General features: G+C 39.0%; 1 protein-coding gene across 1 annotated transcript in view; it reads right to left on the reverse strand.

The window, feature by feature from the left end:
- sli (slit guidance ligand) overlaps positions 1 to 19,233 on the reverse strand; it is a 113,280-nt gene that overhangs the window by 16,976 nt on the left and 77,071 nt on the right. Inside the window, exons 6-27 of the mRNA XM_076133444.1 lie at positions 19,078 to 19,221; positions 17,169 to 17,330; positions 16,586 to 16,656; positions 15,774 to 15,918; positions 15,190 to 15,333; positions 12,944 to 13,015; positions 12,303 to 12,374; positions 11,920 to 11,991; positions 10,840 to 11,003; positions 9,638 to 9,788; positions 8,694 to 8,785; positions 7,862 to 7,988; positions 7,138 to 7,209; positions 6,396 to 6,556; positions 5,698 to 5,827; positions 5,028 to 5,205; positions 4,290 to 4,399; positions 3,658 to 3,827; positions 2,333 to 2,546; positions 1,577 to 1,716; positions 908 to 1,077; positions 98 to 271 (exon numbers count right to left, since the gene is read on the reverse strand). Of these exons, the coding sequence (XP_075989559.1) occupies positions 98 to 271; positions 908 to 1,077; positions 1,577 to 1,716; positions 2,333 to 2,546; positions 3,658 to 3,827; positions 4,290 to 4,399; positions 5,028 to 5,205; positions 5,698 to 5,827; positions 6,396 to 6,556; positions 7,138 to 7,209; positions 7,862 to 7,988; positions 8,694 to 8,785; positions 9,638 to 9,788; positions 10,840 to 11,003; positions 11,920 to 11,991; positions 12,303 to 12,374; positions 12,944 to 13,015; positions 15,190 to 15,333; positions 15,774 to 15,918; positions 16,586 to 16,656; positions 17,169 to 17,330; positions 19,078 to 19,221 (2,935 nt within the window). The remainder of the gene's footprint in view (positions 1 to 97; positions 272 to 907; positions 1,078 to 1,576; positions 1,717 to 2,332; positions 2,547 to 3,657; positions 3,828 to 4,289; positions 4,400 to 5,027; positions 5,206 to 5,697; positions 5,828 to 6,395; positions 6,557 to 7,137; positions 7,210 to 7,861; positions 7,989 to 8,693; positions 8,786 to 9,637; positions 9,789 to 10,839; positions 11,004 to 11,919; positions 11,992 to 12,302; positions 12,375 to 12,943; positions 13,016 to 15,189; positions 15,334 to 15,773; positions 15,919 to 16,585; positions 16,657 to 17,168; positions 17,331 to 19,077; positions 19,222 to 19,233) is intronic.

A 19,233-nucleotide genomic window follows, 5' to 3' on the forward strand; every position in this document is an offset into this window, starting at 1 on the left:
CTCGGCAAGCATAGCTTAACCTCAGAGATCGATCCGCCCGGCTGTTGTTAACTAAGCCACGAGTATCTGACTGAAAAATAAAGATTTTCAAACTGACCTGCAAAGCCCTCCTGGCCTGAGGTAGATAGCACACTCCATGTACACAGTCGTGGTGCGCGCACGGCGAGGTGCCGAGCGCGGCGTGCGGCGCCGCCTCGCAGTAGCGCCCCGCGTACCCGCCCGCGCAGGCGCAGCGGTACTCGTCTAGCCCGTCTACGCAGGTTGCGCCGTTCTGGAAAAAAATAAGAATATGGATAACAAAAAAATATATAAATTGTGGTCTACCTGGGGTTTAAAAAAGGGGTATGCGGGCGTGGCACGTGCCATATGAAGTATGTCAGCTTTAATACAAAAAAAAACTAAATTGTAATCGCTGTATCCGTTCGGGAGTTATGATGCTACAGACAGACACGTCAAACTCTTATCACCTCTCTTTTGGCGTCGAGGGGTTAATATCTAAATAGCTGTACATACCCTAGTACTAACCTAAGAGATGACACTAAAAGCACGTAGATAGAATTTCGATATAAAGCACTAAGTATTTTAGTACAATCTAATATCATTGAAATATGGCTGGTCATTTTATTTTGTAATAGTCGATTTGAGTGTGCGTTAAAATCTTTTCCAGCCATCATTTGACGGAGCCTGTTATTCCCAAAAAATGTAAGCAGAGTGTATGAATAAAATTACTCTCAATTTTTCACCGTGTGGTAAACGCTCAGTATGTTAACTTGTACATTACATAGATGTACGTGCAGTGATATTTGAGCTGAGCGTCTCCGTGCTTCGAGCACGTTACAAGTCTAACTTGTTAACATAACATGAGTTCAGACAAACACTTCAACTACTTTGACACTGGGTCACATACCTGACACATATGATTAATGCAATCATCAGCATTTACAGTACAATTTTGTCCAGAATATCCTTTAGGGCAAGCGCAAGTGTAGTGGCTATGATGATCAGTACAAACGGCCCCGTTCTCACACGGGTTGAATTCTTTTGTGCAAAAGGGGATTTTCTTTTCGCAGTATTCACCTGAAAGAGAAAATGTATATGTAAAGTGATGCAGTCTTAACCGACTTCAAAAGAAGAGGAGGTTCTCAATCTCGTCTGTATTTTTTATGTATTTGCCTATAATTAAGTTTTTATTGGACGGACTTATTTTGATGGTATTTTTTTTATTTGAAAATGAATTTTTGTTCAAATTTGCGATTCTTTTCTTTCAAAATCGTTATATTATACATACATGTACATAAAGAGTGATATACTAAATACTCTATGAGTGATTAATTGAGTGTATAGTTTATTAAAGTTTTGCCAGAGTTGACTTGAATTACGAGTATAACAACGAAAATTCCGAGAAAAATATTTTTTGTGCAAAAAAGATGAGAGTCCTCCTTATTTTTTAAATCGATTAAGTACTACGTAAAAGTCAGTATTTACATGTGCTGTGGAATTTGATTTTTTCTCTAAAACCCTGCACAAGAGATCCCAAAATCACAAATACAAATTCATAAGCCATTTTTCTACGTACCCATAAATCCGGGGGCGCATTTACAAGAGTATCCTTCAAGGTGATCGACGCAAGTTGCGTTGTTTTGACACTTGTTAGCCACACAGTCGTCAATGTTCACCTCGCACCGAGCTCCTGTGTAACCGGCTTGGCAGGAACAACTGAAATAAATAAATAATTTCAATGATATATTATGAACACGTAATAAATTTGGCGATTTCAAAGAGTGTCCAGGAGTTTGCTAGCAGCTCTTCTCATTGGCGCTACCTTCCAAACTGGCGGTTAATTCACTCTCTGTATCATTGTCATAAGTGTCAGCAATTGACCTAAATTAATAAATGATTTGATTTTGATTTTAACCCAAGAGGGAATTGCATAATCTACAATCTGACAATCGAAACCGCTATAAAACCGCTATGTAAACTGGGAGTCGAACCTACTCCCTCGTCAATAAGTAACACAAGTAGTTTAATCACTAAGCTAGGATTCGAACTTACTACCTTCTAAAGTAATGGCTAGAGCACAGCTTACTACCTCCACACCTTATAGCTAAATGGAATCGTAATCAAAGCTCGTGTACTGTCGTAAACTTCAACTGCCTAAACAACTAGTGTCCCAGAAGTTTCAGAAACAAATCCATGGTGACTAAACCACTAAACCGATTTCCACGAAATTAACCATAAACATAGTTTAGAACCGCAGCTCAATGATAGTTTACAATTTTCTCTCAAAATCATCCCTTAAAACACTAAAATAGGGGTTGAAAGTGTAAATTACCGGAATCGTCCCTCTTCAAGCACATGACACAGTCCGTTAGCGCAGGGAGAGCCATAGCACGCGTCTATTTGATGCTGGCACGAGTCTCCGTGGAAACCTCTCGCGCACACACACTCGTGCCCTCCGCTGCCTCGAGCCCGACACGAGCCGCCGTTGCGACAAGGATTGCTGTAGCAGCTGTCGCATTTTGAAATTATTTCCGCTGGGGGTTTGCCTGGAAAATAACAAAAAAAAAATCTTAAATATTTTATTGACATAAAATCTGTTATAATATCCACACATTGTCCTGACATCTATGCTAGCCGAAGCTGTGTTACAGATGCCAGTGTATTCACCCTTGTTTATGAACATAACAATATTTTGGCATATAACAAATATGCCACCCACGCAAGTGGTCGCAGGTTCGAACCCGAGGCAACACACCAATGACTTTTCGAAGTTATGTGTGTATTAGAAATAATTATCACATGCTCCAACGGTGAAGGAAAACATCGTGAGGAAACCTTGCATGCCTAAAATTTGTTTAAAACATTTATTGAGGGCATGCAAAGTCCCCAACCCGCACTTGGCCAGCGTGGTGGACTCAAGGCCTAACCCCTCCCTCATTACGGGAGGAGACCCTTGCCCAGCAGTGGGACATTAATGGGTTAAATTTATTTATTTATTATTATAACAAATAGAGTATTAAGAAAATATGAAAATAAAACTTTAACTGTAAGCTTAACACACTTAATTACAGATCCTATATTGACACAAAGGATCAGGAATGGTCGAAGTGTTAGCCAGGCATTAACTGGCACCTCCATCCCTAAGATAAGATAAAATGTAGATCTTATTCTAACTTATACACAATGGGTTGAGGGTTCAGTCATTGTGATTTTTATATAGAAGAAGGAAAGTATCTAAAGGAATGAAATGACCAAGAGTTGTTTAAACAGTCTGTTCTTAAAGGATAGGACACTTGGTCAGCGGGTTGGATTCAAGGCCTAACAAGGCCTAACGGCCTAACCTCATTACGGGAGGAGACCCTTGCCCAGCAGTGGGATATTAATGGGTTAAATTTATAAATTTATTTTTGCATTTTATTTAACGGAACGATAGGCACCGGGACTAATATTTGTGTGATGAGCACGAGTATCTGTTCTGAGCTTGTTAATGTATCTATATAAGTGTGTATTTACAAGTATATAAGTATGTTTATCAGTTATCTAGTTACAGTACAAGCTCTGCTTAGTTTGTAATCAGATGACCGTGTGTGAGTTGTCCAAAATACTTATTTATTGCTTGTTAGCACATTAATGTTACTCTTAAAATATGTCTCTTACCTTTGCAAACAAAAGCACTGGACTGAGTACTTAGTATCAGCTTGTCTCTCATTGCCAGTGGTTCAGAGCATCTAGCTATGCCTGGTTCCACGTATTCGCCTGCCGATTTCACCCACTCCGACAGCCAGCGGGAATTACAGTCGCAGTATAGCGGGTTCGAGCCTAGAGCACTGAAAAAATCAATGTGACTATTAGTGTAATAGCTTAGCCTTTCTTCCAAACTATGTTGGAGTCAGCTTCCAGTCTCACCGGATGCAGCTGAATACCAGTATTGTACATGCAGCGACTGTCTATCGGACCTCCACAACACAGTTACCTGGGTTATAACACGATTCCCTTAGGTAAGACTGGTTGTCAGACTTTCGAAGTTCTGACTACTGTTAACGACTGTCAAAGATCTTTAAAAAATGACACAATTTAACGTGCCCTTCGCAACATGGAGGAAAGGCGGTCTCCCATCCACAGAAAATCCTCGGCAAGCGTAGCTTAACCTCGAAGATCGATCCGAACGGCTGTTTTTAACTAAGTTTAAACAATTTAAGTTTATGCAACTGAATAAAGACGGTAGCAGCTCTCTAGTTTAAATTAATATAAAAAGATGGTCTATTGCCCAGCAGTGGGACAATACTTACACGTGAGATATGGACTCCAAATCCCTGAAGACTCCATCAGCAAGCATTGATATGTTATTACCATGTAGAGATAGGACTCTTAGTTGAGTCAGACCTTTGAGAGCGTCGCGCTGTAATATAATTATTAGGTATTAGTAATTAGGCACCTTGTAATAATTAGGTATTAGTAGTTTTTTTTTAAAGACAATTCCCCCACTATGAATTTCTCTTGTGTCGCGGGGACTTTTACAAACATACAAACAACGCACACAGAGCACAATCAGATACGAAACAATTATTTATGGATCACACAAATAATTGCTCCGTGTGGGAATCGAACCCAAGTCCTATCAACACTATTAAACGGTGCATAATATTGTCACTAGGTGGCACTGATCACTATATTTAAGCAACAACGTAACTAGACTGCGCTACTACCAACTTCGAAAATTACACAATTTTAACACTAGATAGCAGTCAGTCTATCCTGTCTTCTAACTATGTTGCAGTCAGCTTCCAGTCTCACCGGATGCAGCTGAATACCGGTATTGTACATGCAGCGACTGTCTATCGGACCTCCACAACACAGTTACCTGGGTTATAACACGATACTAAGTAACACTGTGCGTCAGACTTTCAAGCTTCTGACTACTGTTAACGACTGTAAAAGATCTTTGAAAATGACAGCCGGGATCCACAGTTATCTGGGTCGTAACACGATATCCTTAGTAAGATTGCGTGTCAAACTTTCAAGCTTACCTGAACGCATCTCAGCTTGTTATAACTAACTATAAGAGTGGATAGTTTAGTTAACCCTTCAAATGTGTTGTTAGTTATCACACTGATGGCATTGTTGGATAGATCGAGACGCGTTAACTGGGTTAAGTGACGTATTTGCTCAGGTAATATAGTTGATATCTCGTTTGATTCTAGATACCTGAAAATAAGGGGAAATATTTTAGAAAAACGTGAAAAAGTATAGGTATTCTGTATTTTATAACTCACCCCCGGTTTCTGAGTACATTTAGCGGTAGTTTATCTATTCGATAGCGTTAAAACTCATATAAAAACGCAATTGAATAGATAAACTACCGCTAAATGTACTCAGAAAACAGATAACACTATTAACAACTATGAAAGTTGCATAGTTTTCTTACTAGATGTCGCTATCATCAATTTAGAAAGTTATTCCGTAGCGCCGCGTGTGGTGGGTTCGAATCCCACCCGGGACAAATCTTTGTGTGAAAAGCACGAGTATTTGTTTTGAGCCTGGATGTTAATGTATCTATTTAACTATGTATTTAGAAGTAAATAAGTATGTTTATCAGTTATTTGGTTACCATAGTAACTCTGCTTAGTTTGGAGTCAAATGACCGTGTGTGAGTTGTCCAATGATATAACAATATAATATAAAAATGCAACAACTTACAGTTCAGTGGTTTGTTTGGGTATATTGAGTGGTACAGAGGTAAGTTGTGCTCTGGAACACCTCACCACAGTCCCAGTGCACGCGCACTGAGCCGGACAGTAGTCTGATGATAAACAACCTTTATCTTCCGCTGAAAACAAAAAAAAAAACATGTAAGTACTTATAAGCCTTGTATTTCTCGCAAACTATAACTATACTATATTTCCATACTAAAATGTGTTTTTGACATTTCATAACGAGTAGCTGATTTGACTGCTTATCATTTAAGTACTCAATCTATATAATATATTGATATATTATTATGCAAAACTCAAAGGTGACACAGTGATCTATCAACGCACAGCACAAACCACTGGACGGATCGAGCTGACATTTGACATGCAGGTAGATGTTATGACGTAGACATCCGCTAAGAAAGGATTTTAACAAATTCCACCTCCAAGGGTATAATTGGATGAAAATTATACCCTTGGATGGTGTATTTGTATAAAACTTTCTCAATTTTTAATCGATCGGCCTGAGACTTTGCATGCATAAACCTGATAATGACGTAGGCGTCCCTTAAGAAAGGATTGTGGTAAATTCCATCCCTTAGGGGACAAAGTAGGGATAAAATTTTGTATGAAAATTCTGTCCTAATTTGAAATCCACGCGGTCGAAGTCGCGGGAAAAACCTAGTTATTATATAATGTACTTACGACTACACTTGAAGTCAGATACTTCTAAATGCTGTAGATTCGCGTCTCTTAGCGCAGCGGGAGTTCTGCATGTAGCTGATGGAGACAGTCTTCGGCTTCGAAGCCAGTTCGGCAGCCAGGATATATGGCAAGTGCAGTCCAGGGGGTTTGACTCCAAGTTCCTGAGGGAAAAATATGAGAACTTTTTATCATATACATAACTTATTTAATGTCTAACTATGTGCCCATAACTAATTTCACTGGTCGATAAACGATCCGCGGGTTAAGCAACCCTTAACGCGGTCATTCTATAGATGGGTTACCGCAAAGTGGTATTTGAACTGGGCGTCTCCGTGTTGCTAAGGGCACACCTAAAGTCCCGGTTGTTGTCAATAAAATTAAGATAACAGGTTGGTGGTCAACCTATTGTCAAAGTTGTTCAAGCTGCGAAGGCCTTTGACATGGCTTAACGACTGTTATCTTAATAGGCAACAACTGGGACCGACTTTTAACGTGCCCTCCGAAGCAGGGAGACGTTCAGTTCAAATACCACTATGTGGTCACCCATCTATGAAATGCCAGCGCAGTGTTGCTTAACCCGCAGATCGTTTACCGACCGGTAAGCGCAATTGGCTATGGGCGCTATAAAAGCATGCTTGCTAATACGGTACTATGGCTAAGCAAAACTATAAAGTGGTAGTCTTTATAGAGAATAATTAATACCCTATTTTTTAATTACTTATTTTTTTTATTCCATACTTACAATGTTGACAACATAGTGAGGTGATCAAACGCTCCCGGAGTGATACATTTGATCTTATTATCAGTTAAAGATCTGAAAAATAAAGAAAATTTTATTAAGCTTCATCCATATCAAGAAATGTACCGTTATAAAGAATATCAAGTTCCCAACCCGCACTTGGCCAACGTGGTGGACTTAAGGTCTAACCCCTCCCTCGCTTGGGAGGAGACCCTTGCCCAGCAGTGGGACAGAAAGGCGAAAAAAACATATTAAAGTTACGGAAGTTTGAAACGACTTCAAAAAACAATAAATTTGTATTTTTTTATATTAGTGATAGCCGAATGGTATAAATTGTCACCTCCCACGTAAATGGTCGACGGTTCGTACCCGAGGCAACACACCAATGACTTTTCTAAGTTATGTGTGTATTATAAATAATCATCACTTGTTCCAACGGTGAAGGAAAGCATCGTGATGCAACCTTGCATGCGTGAGAGTTCTTTAGAACAGTTCTTGAAGGTTTGCAAAGTCTTAGCACTTAGTCAGCGGTGTGGACTCAAGGCGTAACCCCTCCCCCTTTTGGGAGGAGACCCTTGCCCAACAGTGGGACAGTAATGAGTTAGTATCATTGTACAACTCACACACGGTCATTTGATTCCAAACTAAGCAGAGCTTGTACTATGATAAACATACTTTTTTACTATCTATATACTCAAGTATAATCTATATATATGTATATACTTACAATATACTCAAGCTATGAAGTCCAAAGAACATTTTATCAGTGACAGATTGTAGAAGGTTTCCGTCTAAGAGTAGTTCTTGAATATTTGCTGCGCCATCGAAAGCGTTATCTTCAATCATAGTTATGCCTGAAAAGAATTAACGAATTTATAACACAGTGGTATTGGTATTTGATTTCCACACGAATCGGAAGTTCAAAATCGGCAACAAGAGTCGCCGACCCGCCGACATATTTCAACCATTGTCATCAAGTTTTTAGACGTAATGTAATTTATATTCTTTGAAATTAAGTGATTATTTGCTTTGAGTGACTTTTTTACAAAGACAGTCTACAGTTCACTGGCTGTAAGTTCTTTCTTTTGAAATTAGGAGTTAATAACATTTAGTAGTCGACATCAAACCGCCGACACAAAGTCGCTGAATAAAATGTCGCCGACTTCAAGTCACCGTGATTCATTAACCAACAGAAGGTCTTTGACATTAAGTCGCCGACAACAAGACGCTGACATCGACACGCCGAAAATTCATCTTCAAAATGAAGATGCAGACAATTAATGTGGTTGAGTCAGCGACTCTGGTTTGTAAAGTACTTGGTTGCCGACAGACTTTATAGACTGCGTTTGTAATAACGCCAACATAAGTCGGCGGACCAGCGACTTTATTTATTACTATTTGAAGCAACACACCAATGAGTGTTCCAAGTGATGTGTGTATAAATAATGATCACGTTGTTATAACGATGAAGGAAAACATCGTGAGCAATGACATGTCTGACAGTTGTTTAACACAGCTCTTGAAAGTCTCACTTGATCAGCGAATTTTGGTCTACTTACCATTATTTCTTAGGTCCAATTTAGTAAGGTCTGGTAGTCTTCCAAAAAGACCGTCAGATTTAATCTGACCAAGACTGTTGTCAGACATTAACCTGAAACAAAAAAACCGTGGTGAACCTAGTGTCAAAGTAGTTGAAGTCAGTCTGAACTCATGTTATGTTAACAAGTTAGACTTGTAACGTGCTCGAAGCACGGAGACGCTCAGCTCAAATATCACTGCACGTACATCTATGTAATGTACGCGTTAACATACTGAGCGTTTACAGACCTCTGAGCAGGACTGACTGCTTAGGTCAGAAATATATTAAATAGGCCAATTAATTGCTCTTTAAAGGCAACTTTTGGTACAGGTTGTGTTAACATTCGATGTAAAAAAAGGAGTTACTAAAGTTTCAAGAGAACTTCTGAAAGAATAGGTGCCTTTACACACACGCTCTTTCGCGCGAGAAACAACAAAGGAAAGAGCGCGCGCAGCGCTCATCTGTCAAGCCCGCGAAAAACACGTTCGCGGGCTTGATGTGTAATGGACCGATAATAATGCGGATTATTAGTATTGAAAGTTGACGTCATCGAAATGGCTCTAAGCCATAATAAATGAAGATTTCTTAAGGAGTTTAAGAGTAATTGGCAGTGTGGCGCAGATCGCGAATTGACCAATAACAGTGCCTGAAATTATCATTCTGCGGCTGAAATAACAGTGTACTTGGTCGATACCCGTTTTAGTACACTACGCTTTACAAAATCTGCATTGAAGGAAAGCATTTTTGAAAGGGAATAGCGACTTCTAGTCACAAATGTAATAAAGGAAAAAGGTGCCAAAAATTGCCTAATTTTTCCTTCAAATTTTGAATTGTCGAAAAATAAATCTTTAAATTAGTTAAATTACAGTTCAAATTTAAATGAATGCGAGAGAGACAGCTAATTATTTAAGTTTCTATACTTACAAAGCATCAGTATTAACAGGCAAGTCTCTAGGCACTTCGGTCAGAGCAGCCCGGGTGCACGCCACACTGACCGCCCGCGCGCCGTACTCGCAGGCGCACGCCGCCGGACATGCCGCTGATGCGCCGCATGCGTTCACTGATTCCTCACCCGCTGAAAATTGAAGCACGATTATTAGAAGCCACGATTTTTTAAATATTTGATGGCATATAATAATATTAGCTGACCGGGCAACGTTGTTTTGCCATATAAATAAAATAAAAAATGTGTCATTTAGGGGTATGAAAAATATTTCAACATCAATCGGTCAAGCCGTTTCGGAGGAGTACGGTAACTAACATCCTGATATGGAAATTTTATACGTAACATGTGTTTTTGACACTTTATAAAGAGTAGCTTATTTGACTGATAGTTAACTTAAATATGGTAATGGCAAAATTTCAATTAATTCACTAAGATTTCATTCACTTTCAAGTTTCATTTTCGTAAATACTTTATTCGCAAAAATACAAAAATAAAAATCTGTTTAAACACATGAAAGTGTGAAAATGTACAGCTTCTTGCTCAGTATATAAAACTCTCTAAAAAAGGTCTACTCCCTTTCCCCTCCTCCCTTAGTCTATATCATTGATTGTTGGCAGCGCCTCGCATGATGAAATATTATTATTGTATCAACCACATTGTAAAACTTTTGGCGATTGAAAAGAGTGGCCGTGATTTTCTTGCTAGCTCTTCTCATATTCGATTTCTGCTCTACCCCCTTTTCGAGCTAGTGGTAGATTCAGTAATTGTAACGACTATCATAAGTATCAATATTTAACCTAAATGAATAAATGATTTGATTTTGATTGGGACAGTCACTGCATCAAACTGAAATGGGTGAAGTGTCCTCTCCACTGACGCCACACCGCCTGGGACTCAATTTGATAACGCCGACCTTCCCAGGTACCCACGTTATCCTCTCGACCTTGCCGATATATTCCACAGGAATGACAAGTCACCACATCTGGTATCGGTTCGGTTGCAGGTGCATAACGGCTGGCACCGAGCCGGGCTTGTATCAAGTTTTCCTTCTCTGTGGCTAGATCTTTCGTTGATCAGCAGTAGGACCACGTGCAGGCGAACTAGCGGGGATACTAAGATGTTGTTTGTACCTAATCACCCTCCCCCATTGGGACAGTAATTAACTAAAAATCATACTCACGTTTGCACTTAAAGTTTTCTTCTCTCAAAGCATCAATTCTCTTTCTGCTCATACGTTTGGGAGAGTCGCACTTAGCGCCTGAAGTTTCAATAGGATTCTTCCTCAAATACGCCGCAAGCCAGCGCAATGAACAGTCGCAGGCAAATGGATTACGTCCGAGATGTCTGGAAAAATAACGAAAAATATTTAAAGCTATCTGACCCACGCAACTTCGCTTGCGTCACATAAGAGAGAATGAGTCAAAAAGAATCCCGTTTTTGTAACATTTTTTGTTGCTACACTGCTCTTATTGGTCGTATCGTGATGATATGTAGCCTACAACCTTCCTCGATATGTGGACTATCGAACATTGAAAGAATTTTTCAAATCGGACTAGTAGTTCCTGAGATTAGCGGGTTCAAACAAACAAACTCTTCAGCTTTATAATACACTAGCTGACCCGCGCAACTTCGCTTGCGTCACCTAAGAGAATGGGTAAAAATTTTCCCCGTTTTTGTAATATTTTTCGTTGCTACTCCGCTCCTAATGACCGTAGCGTGATGTTATATAGCCTAAAGCCTTCCTCGATAAATGGGCTATCTAACACTAAAAGAATTTTTCAAATCGGACCAGTAGTTCCTGAGATTAGCGCGTTCAAACAAACAAACAAACAAACTCTTCAGCTTTATTATATTAGTATAGATATTATAATTATAATACATATTATATATTATAATTATAATATTATAGTATAGATTTTGCATACAATGCGAAAACAGTGTTAGCCGAGTGGTTTAAGTTGTTACCTCCCACACAAGTGGTTGCAGGTTCGAACCCGAGGTTACACCAATGAATTTTCGAAGTCATGTGTACATTAGAAATAATTATCACTTGTTCTGACGGTGAAGGAAAACATCGTAAGGAAACCTTGCATGCGTAAAATTAGTTTAATACATTTATTGAGGGCATGCAAAGTCCCCAACCCGCACTTGGTCAGCGTGGTGGACTCAAGGCCTAACCCCACCCTCATTACGGGAGGAGACCCTTGCAGTGGGACATTAATGGGTTACATTTATTACTATTATTTTCAATTTTACTCACAGAGTTTGAATCCCAGTCAACGCATCAAAAGTTCCATTTGGTAACGATCTAATATTATTATCGTATAAAGACCTGAAAAAAATAAATAAATAAATATTAATTATTAATAAGAAATCTTCATTATATAAGTGGTCGAGTGAAATATATCAATGAGTATTCCAAGTGATGCGTGTATAAATAATGACCACGTTGTTATAACGATGAAGGAAAACATCGTGAGCAATGACATGTCTGACAGTTGTTTAACACAGCTCTTGAAAGTCTCACTTGATTAGTGTGTTAGACTCAAGGTAAATCATTCCGGGAGAAGATCGTTGCCCAGCAGTGGGACAGTAATGAGTTAAAATTAAATATTTACATATTGAATACTAAGTTATACTTACAGTAATTTCAAAGTCTGAAGATCTCGGAAAGTGTCCTTTCTTACGCAAGTAATTTCATTCGAGTTTAGTAATCTGAAATAAGAAAAAAACATTTGTTTAAAATTCGATAATATTATCTACTGACATCATCATCAGCGTAGCCTTTCTACCAACTATGCTGAATACTAGTATTGTATATGCAGCGACTGTCTATCGGACCTCCACAACGCAGTTACCTGGGTTATAACACGATTCCCTCTTTATCTGTCCTTGAATATGAAAGCCGTTACCCAATTTTTAACGTGACTTCCGAAACACAGAAAGTCTTTTTTCAAGCTTCTGACTACTGTTAACGACTGCCAAAGATTATGAAAATGACAGCCGGGACCAACGTGCTTTTAGAAACACGGAATGTATAATATGGTCACCCATCAACAAACCAACCTTGGTAAGCGTGGCTTAACCTCAGAGATCGATCCGCGCGGCTGTTGTTAACTAAGCCACGAGCTTAGTGATAAGCCAAATAATGCGCAGTGATTGTAAAATGGATTTTGAAGTTAGTATGCAGCAATGATTTTAACATTTTAAAAGTAGTTACATGTTTTTGGTAAAGACTATCGGCTCCTGAAAAATTTATACCTATTTTTATTATTTATACTTACAATAACTGTAGCGAAGTCAACCCATGAAATATGCCAGATGGAAGATCTTTGATTTTATTTCCATATAACACTCTGAAACAAAAAATAAATTTAAGCATCTAAATATATTTACTTTAATCCTAATATGCCCGAATCTTTTTCTTTATCGTATGGTTAGTGGTCAATCTAGTGTCAAAGTTGTTCAATCGGAAATACATTTGACATGAGTTAACGACTGTTATCTTAATTGACAACTACCGGAACCGACTTAACATGCCCTCAGAAAAACGGAGACGCTCAGTTCAAATACCACTTTGCGGTCACCCATCTATGGAATGACCGCGCCAAGTGTTGCTTAACCCACAGATCGTTTACCGACCGGTGAGCGTAGCTATGAGCACAGTCAGGAAGTATTTTATAAACATCACTTGTGTGGGTATTATTTTGAAAAACATTGACATTTCTAGTGAAATAACCTTACTTGTTCAATATAACACAATTCTTAGTATATCCATTCTTTATAACATCATGATTTTTATTCCTTGAAGACAGTGGTATATTTTAATTCATCTTTTGAACCAAGTACAGTCAACTTGGGTAACTTTGAATCATTTGGGTAACATTGAACGTGGGAATTTGAACTAGTTTCGATTATTTTTTCATATAAAACCAACACAATTGATAAAAGTTTGCAAAACTAAAATAAATCTTTATCAATTAAGTTGGTTTCATATAAAGAAATAATGGAAACTAGTTCAAATTCCCACTGTCAATGTTACCCAAATGATTCAAAGTTACCCAAGTTGACTGTACTACATTTAACCAACTCAAAGGGACTATCACGTATCTCATTTGACAACGATCTGAAAGCCACTATGCTGTACATTGTTTTCTCTTCAACTTTTTTGACTCAAAGCCTAACCTCTCCCTCATTCTTGAAGAACACTCTTGCCCAGCAGTGGGACAGTAATGGCTTAAAAAAAGATAATATAATTTGGTTTAAATATATTTGTAATTTGTAAATATTCCTGTGTAAATCCATACTAATATTATAAATGCGAAAGTTACTCTGTCTGTCTGTCTGTCTGTTACTCAATCACGCCTAAACTACTGAACCAATTTCCATGAAATTTGGTATGTAGATATTTGGATACCCGAGAAAGGACATAGGCTACTTTTTGGTATATTCCCGGTGTCCACCCCCTGCTTGTCCACCCCGGGTGGACAGAGACACAAATCTTTTAAAAAGTTCTCGGTGTCCACCCCTGGGGGACAGTGAGAATTAATTTTAAATTATTCCCGCTGGCCACCCCTTGTGGACGATACGAGTTTCATATTACTACTCTAGATCTCCACCGCCGGTGGACTGAAATAAACATTCTCAATGTCCACGCTTGCTGGAATTGGGTGTAAATAATTATAACAAAATTAATTAAGTAGGTACATAGTTTAATCATCATCATCTGAGTTGTAAACATTTTTCACTCCTCATCGATGGATGAGGGCGGCCCAGGACCGGTCCTATTGGCGCTCGATGAGGGAGGCCTTTGTCCAGCAGTGGACGATTCCCGGCTGAGATGATGATGATGATGATAGTTTAATCATATTATCTACATCTCTAGGGTAAATAGAAGTAGGTACACTATCTATTGTGTGTTTTCCCATATAATGTTGATTGACCCTAAGTTGCGGCACTTATTAAACCAAGGTATAAGTTATAACAATAAACGTAAAAAAATATATTTTAAGTGATCATTTTATTCACGACATACGAATGGGACTTGTCAATGGGGACTTCAATATTGATTTATTTCTAGAAAGGATGAGAATGTAAAGATATTTTCTATGACTTTGATTAATACCTTTTGTGGTAATTATTTGTGTAGATTGCAAAAGTAAAAGATGTACTTAATTAATTTTGTTATAATTATTTACACCCAATTCCAGCAAGCGTGGACATTGAGAATGTTTATTTCAGTCCACCGGCGGTGGAGATCTAGAGTAGTAATATGAAACTCGTATCGTCCACAAGGGGTGGCCAGCGGGAATAATTTAAAATTAATTCTCACTGTCCCCCAGGGGTGGACACCGAGAACTTTTTAAAAGATTTGTGTCTCTGTCCACCCGGGGTGGACAAGCAGGGGGTGGACACCGGGAATATACCTACTTTTTACCCCGGGAAAATGACGCATTCCCATGGGAAAATTCAGGTAACGGTCGAAGTCGTGGGTAAAAGCTAGTAAAAAATAAAACATAGATATACTCACAAAGAAGTCAAATGAACCAATCCACTGAACGAATCGGCAGCCAGTTTAGTTATCTTATTATTGGACAAGTCAATTCTGGCCACTCTCTTCACTGAAGAGAAGGCTCCAGCTGGGACTTCGGTTATCTCGTTCTGTTCTAGGCGGCTGGAAAGAGACAAAAACATTATGGTTTGATTGATTAAAAAGATACCCGCTAAAAAAAAACTTATGTTACTTTTACAAGAAGATTTTTTACTTCTTCTTATCGTATGGTTAATAGTCAACCTAGTGTTAAGTGGTTTTAACCGCCCGTAGGCTTTTGACATGATATAACAACTTTAATTAATTAATTTAAGTCAGTCTCGATTGTGAATTTTATTGAAAACTATAAGAGAGAATGGGTCATAATTTTACCCGTTTTTGTAATATTTTTCACTGGTACTCTGCTCCTATTGGTCGTAGCGTGATGATATATAGCCTATAGCCTTCCTTAAATGGGCTATCTAACACTGAAATAATTTTTCAAATTGGATCAGTAGTTCCTGAGATTAGCGCGTTCAAACAAACAAACTCTTCAGCTTTATAATATTAGTATATATACTTACATTTCAGTAGCCCTATGAGGTATGGTAGCTGGTAATTCAGACAGCAGCTTCTCCCTGCAGTCTACCGTACCTTCAGGGGTGCAGCGGCAAGGGGGTGGGCAGCGAGGCTCCGCTGAACATTCCACTGTGATAGCAGTGGTTGGCCCTAGAGAAAAAAGAAGGGGTGATTACAACATTGTTTGTTTGTCGTATGGTTGTGGTCAACCTAGTGTCAAAGTTGTTCAAGCCGCCCGAGAGGCCTTTGACATAGCTTAACGACTGTTATCTAAGTAGACAACAGCCGGGACCGACTTTTTACGTGCCCTCCGAAGCACGGAGACGCCCAGCTCAAATATCACAATGCGGTCACCCATCTGGATACATGCGAATGACAGCGCCATGGGTTGCTTAACCCACAGATCGTTTACCGACCGGTGAGCGCAACTGGCTATGGGCGCCTCGAAGAAAGAAAGAAATAAGAGAAAAAGCGGTGATTACAATCTAAATATACTCGGTATGTATAATATAGTTATCCATCTATAGAACAACCTCGAAAAGCGTAGCTTAACTTTAGAAATCGATCCGCGCGGCTGTTGTTACTTTGTCATGTCATCTTCTCTTCGAACCACGCGAACGAAGTCGCAGGCAAAAGTTAGTCGCTTATAAACTTTAACTTTAAAAACCGACTCACCACACCAATGACTTTTCCAAGTGATGTGTGTATAAATAATGATCACTTATTATAACGATGAAGGAAAACATCGTGAGCAATGACATGTCTGACAGTTGTTTAACACAGCTCTTGCAAGCAAAGACCGTTATTTTCTACTTACCACTGCATATCAGCTCATGAGCTTCCAAGTCAGTAAGAAGAGCACCTCTCAAGGCTGCAGGAGCTTGACACCTGAAAAAACAAGAATTCATTAATGTCTAAAAAAAACTTTTAAGTCATCGTATAGTTAGTGGTGAACCTAGTGTCAAAGTAGTTGAAGTGTTTGTCTGAACTCATGTTATGTTAACAAGTTAGACTTGTAACGTGCTCGAAGCACGGAGACGCTCAGCTCAAATATCACTGCACGTACATCATTCTTTTTGTCATACGGTTAGTGGTAAACCTAATATCAAAGTTGTTCAAGCCAGAAACGCCTTTGACGTAGCTTAACAACTGTTATCTCAATTGACAACAACTGGCACCGACTATTTACGTGCCTTTTGATGCACGGAGACGCTCAGCTCAAATAACACTATGCGGTCACCCATCTATAGAATGACCGCGCCAACGGTTGCTTAACCCACAGATCGTTTACCGGCAGGGGAGTGCAACTATGTCTATGAGCGCGGTACTCAACACACTGGTCGTTTACCACACGGTGAACGGAATATAAGCCTCTTTGATTAAGTTTGTTAGGTGTCTACCTGGCTCCAACTCCTAATATCCCAGCGGCTCGTACAGCAGCTGACAGTCTTGCGACACGACAATCGCATACGACAGGATTGTCTGTCAGACGCAACGTGTTAAGTCGCGTAATGGCGGCCGGCTCCAATGACAAATACGTCAGGTTATTGTTGTTTAAAGTTCTGAAACAAAAGAAAATGTTATACTCCTATACTTGTCCTATATTTATAACGTACTTATATACTTGTAAATACATACTTATATAGATACACTAGCTGACCCGGCAAACGTTGTTTTGCCATATAAATTAAAATAAAAAAAAATAGTGTCACTTAGGAGTATGAAAAATAGATGTTGGTCGATTCCCAGACCTACTCAATATGCTCAAAAAATTTCATCAAAATCGGTCAAGCCGTTTCGGAGGAGTATGGCAACGAAAACTACGACGCGAGAATTTTATATATGTATTAGATTAACAAGCTCAGAACAGATACTTCGTGCTCATCACACAAATATTAGTCCCGGGTGTGATTGGAACCACACGCGGCGCTACGGTTATTGCGACGAGGTGACCACGTTAACCACTGTGACTAACGGATGATGATTTGTTACGAGCACGAGTATCTGTTCTGAGCTTGTTAATGTAGTATATAAGTATGTATTTGCAAGTATATAAGTATGTTTATCAGTTATCTAGTTACAGTACAAGCTCTACTTAGTTGAGAATCAGTTGACCGTGTGTGAGTAGTCCCAAAATATATTTTTTTTATTGACTTTAGCCTTACCAGGGAAATGAATCCGAGACTTCACGATCGCATGTAGATCACAGTCCCGGCCAGTAGCTCATAGTATTAGGAAGGGGAAAAAGTCTTTTCAGATTTTAGTATGTATGAACTTGTAATAAAATCTTTTCTCTACACAAAAAAGCTCGATATTTGGGTACCTCACGAGCTCACTGAAAGAAATCTAATGAACCGTGTACTCATTTGTGATTCTTGAAGCCAAAGAGATTTTATTACAAGTTCATACATACTATAATGCGAAAAGACTTTTTCTCCGACCTAATATTTAAATCACAAGGTTATTAATTGACCTGTCATAACCTATGTATTGATTGACCCCTGAGTCATTCCTTATTGAACAGTAATTTGACCCAATTCCGTTTGTTTGATCAAGTTATTGACCTCTGTGAATGGTCAATTAATTTCAGAGAAATATAATATTTATGTAATTTAATCGTCGTGATTCTATGTATGTAGCTTTTAATAATATCCTCCAATCTCGGCTACGGCGGCCAATTTCAATAGAAACCAGTCAACTGTGTTGTAGTTAGTTTATAGTGTGTTGTGTACAAAACACAGATACAGTCTGTATTACATCACTCTCATAGCGCGCTGTGACAAATCAAAATTATTCACTAAGGTCAAATATTGACACTTATGATAGTCATTACTGAATCTACCACTAGCTCGGAAAGTGTACAGCCTTATGAGAAGAGCTAGCAACAAACTCACACACTCTTTGTAATCGCCAAAAGTCTTACAATGTGGTTGATACAATAATTGATCATACGAGGAGCTGCCAACAATCAGCGATATAGACTAAACGCCAATTAAGGGAAATTAATATAACTAGGTTATTTAACTGCACGTTTGGCGCAGTAGTTTAAGCGGTCACCTCGCCGCAACAACCGGAGCGCCGCGTGTGGTGGGTTCGAATCCCACCCGGGACAAATCTTTGTGTGATGAGCACGAGTATTTGTTCTGAGCCTGGATGTTAATGTATCTACATAAGTATGTATTTAGAAGTATATAAGTATGTTTATCAGTTATTTGGTTACCATAGTACAAGCTCTGCTTAGTTTGGAATCAAATGACCGTGTGTGAGTTGTCCAATTGACTAGAAGACCAAAAAGACCAGTCTACTCACAGCACTTCCAGGCTTTTCAGGTTCTCCAGCGCCTTCTCATCAATACACTTGAGGTGGTTTCCATCCAAATGGAGACTCTTCAATGCTGTAAGTCCTCGGAAAGTCCGGCGGCTGATGGCTGTCAGCTCGTTGCGGCTCAGGTCCCTAAAACAGAAT

The sequence above is a fragment of the Anticarsia gemmatalis genome, chromosome 29 (genome assembly GCF_050436995.1).
Source record: "Anticarsia gemmatalis isolate Benzon Research Colony breed Stoneville strain chromosome 29, ilAntGemm2 primary, whole genome shotgun sequence".
NCBI classification, from domain to species: Eukaryota; Metazoa; Arthropoda; class Insecta; order Lepidoptera; family Erebidae; genus Anticarsia; species Anticarsia gemmatalis.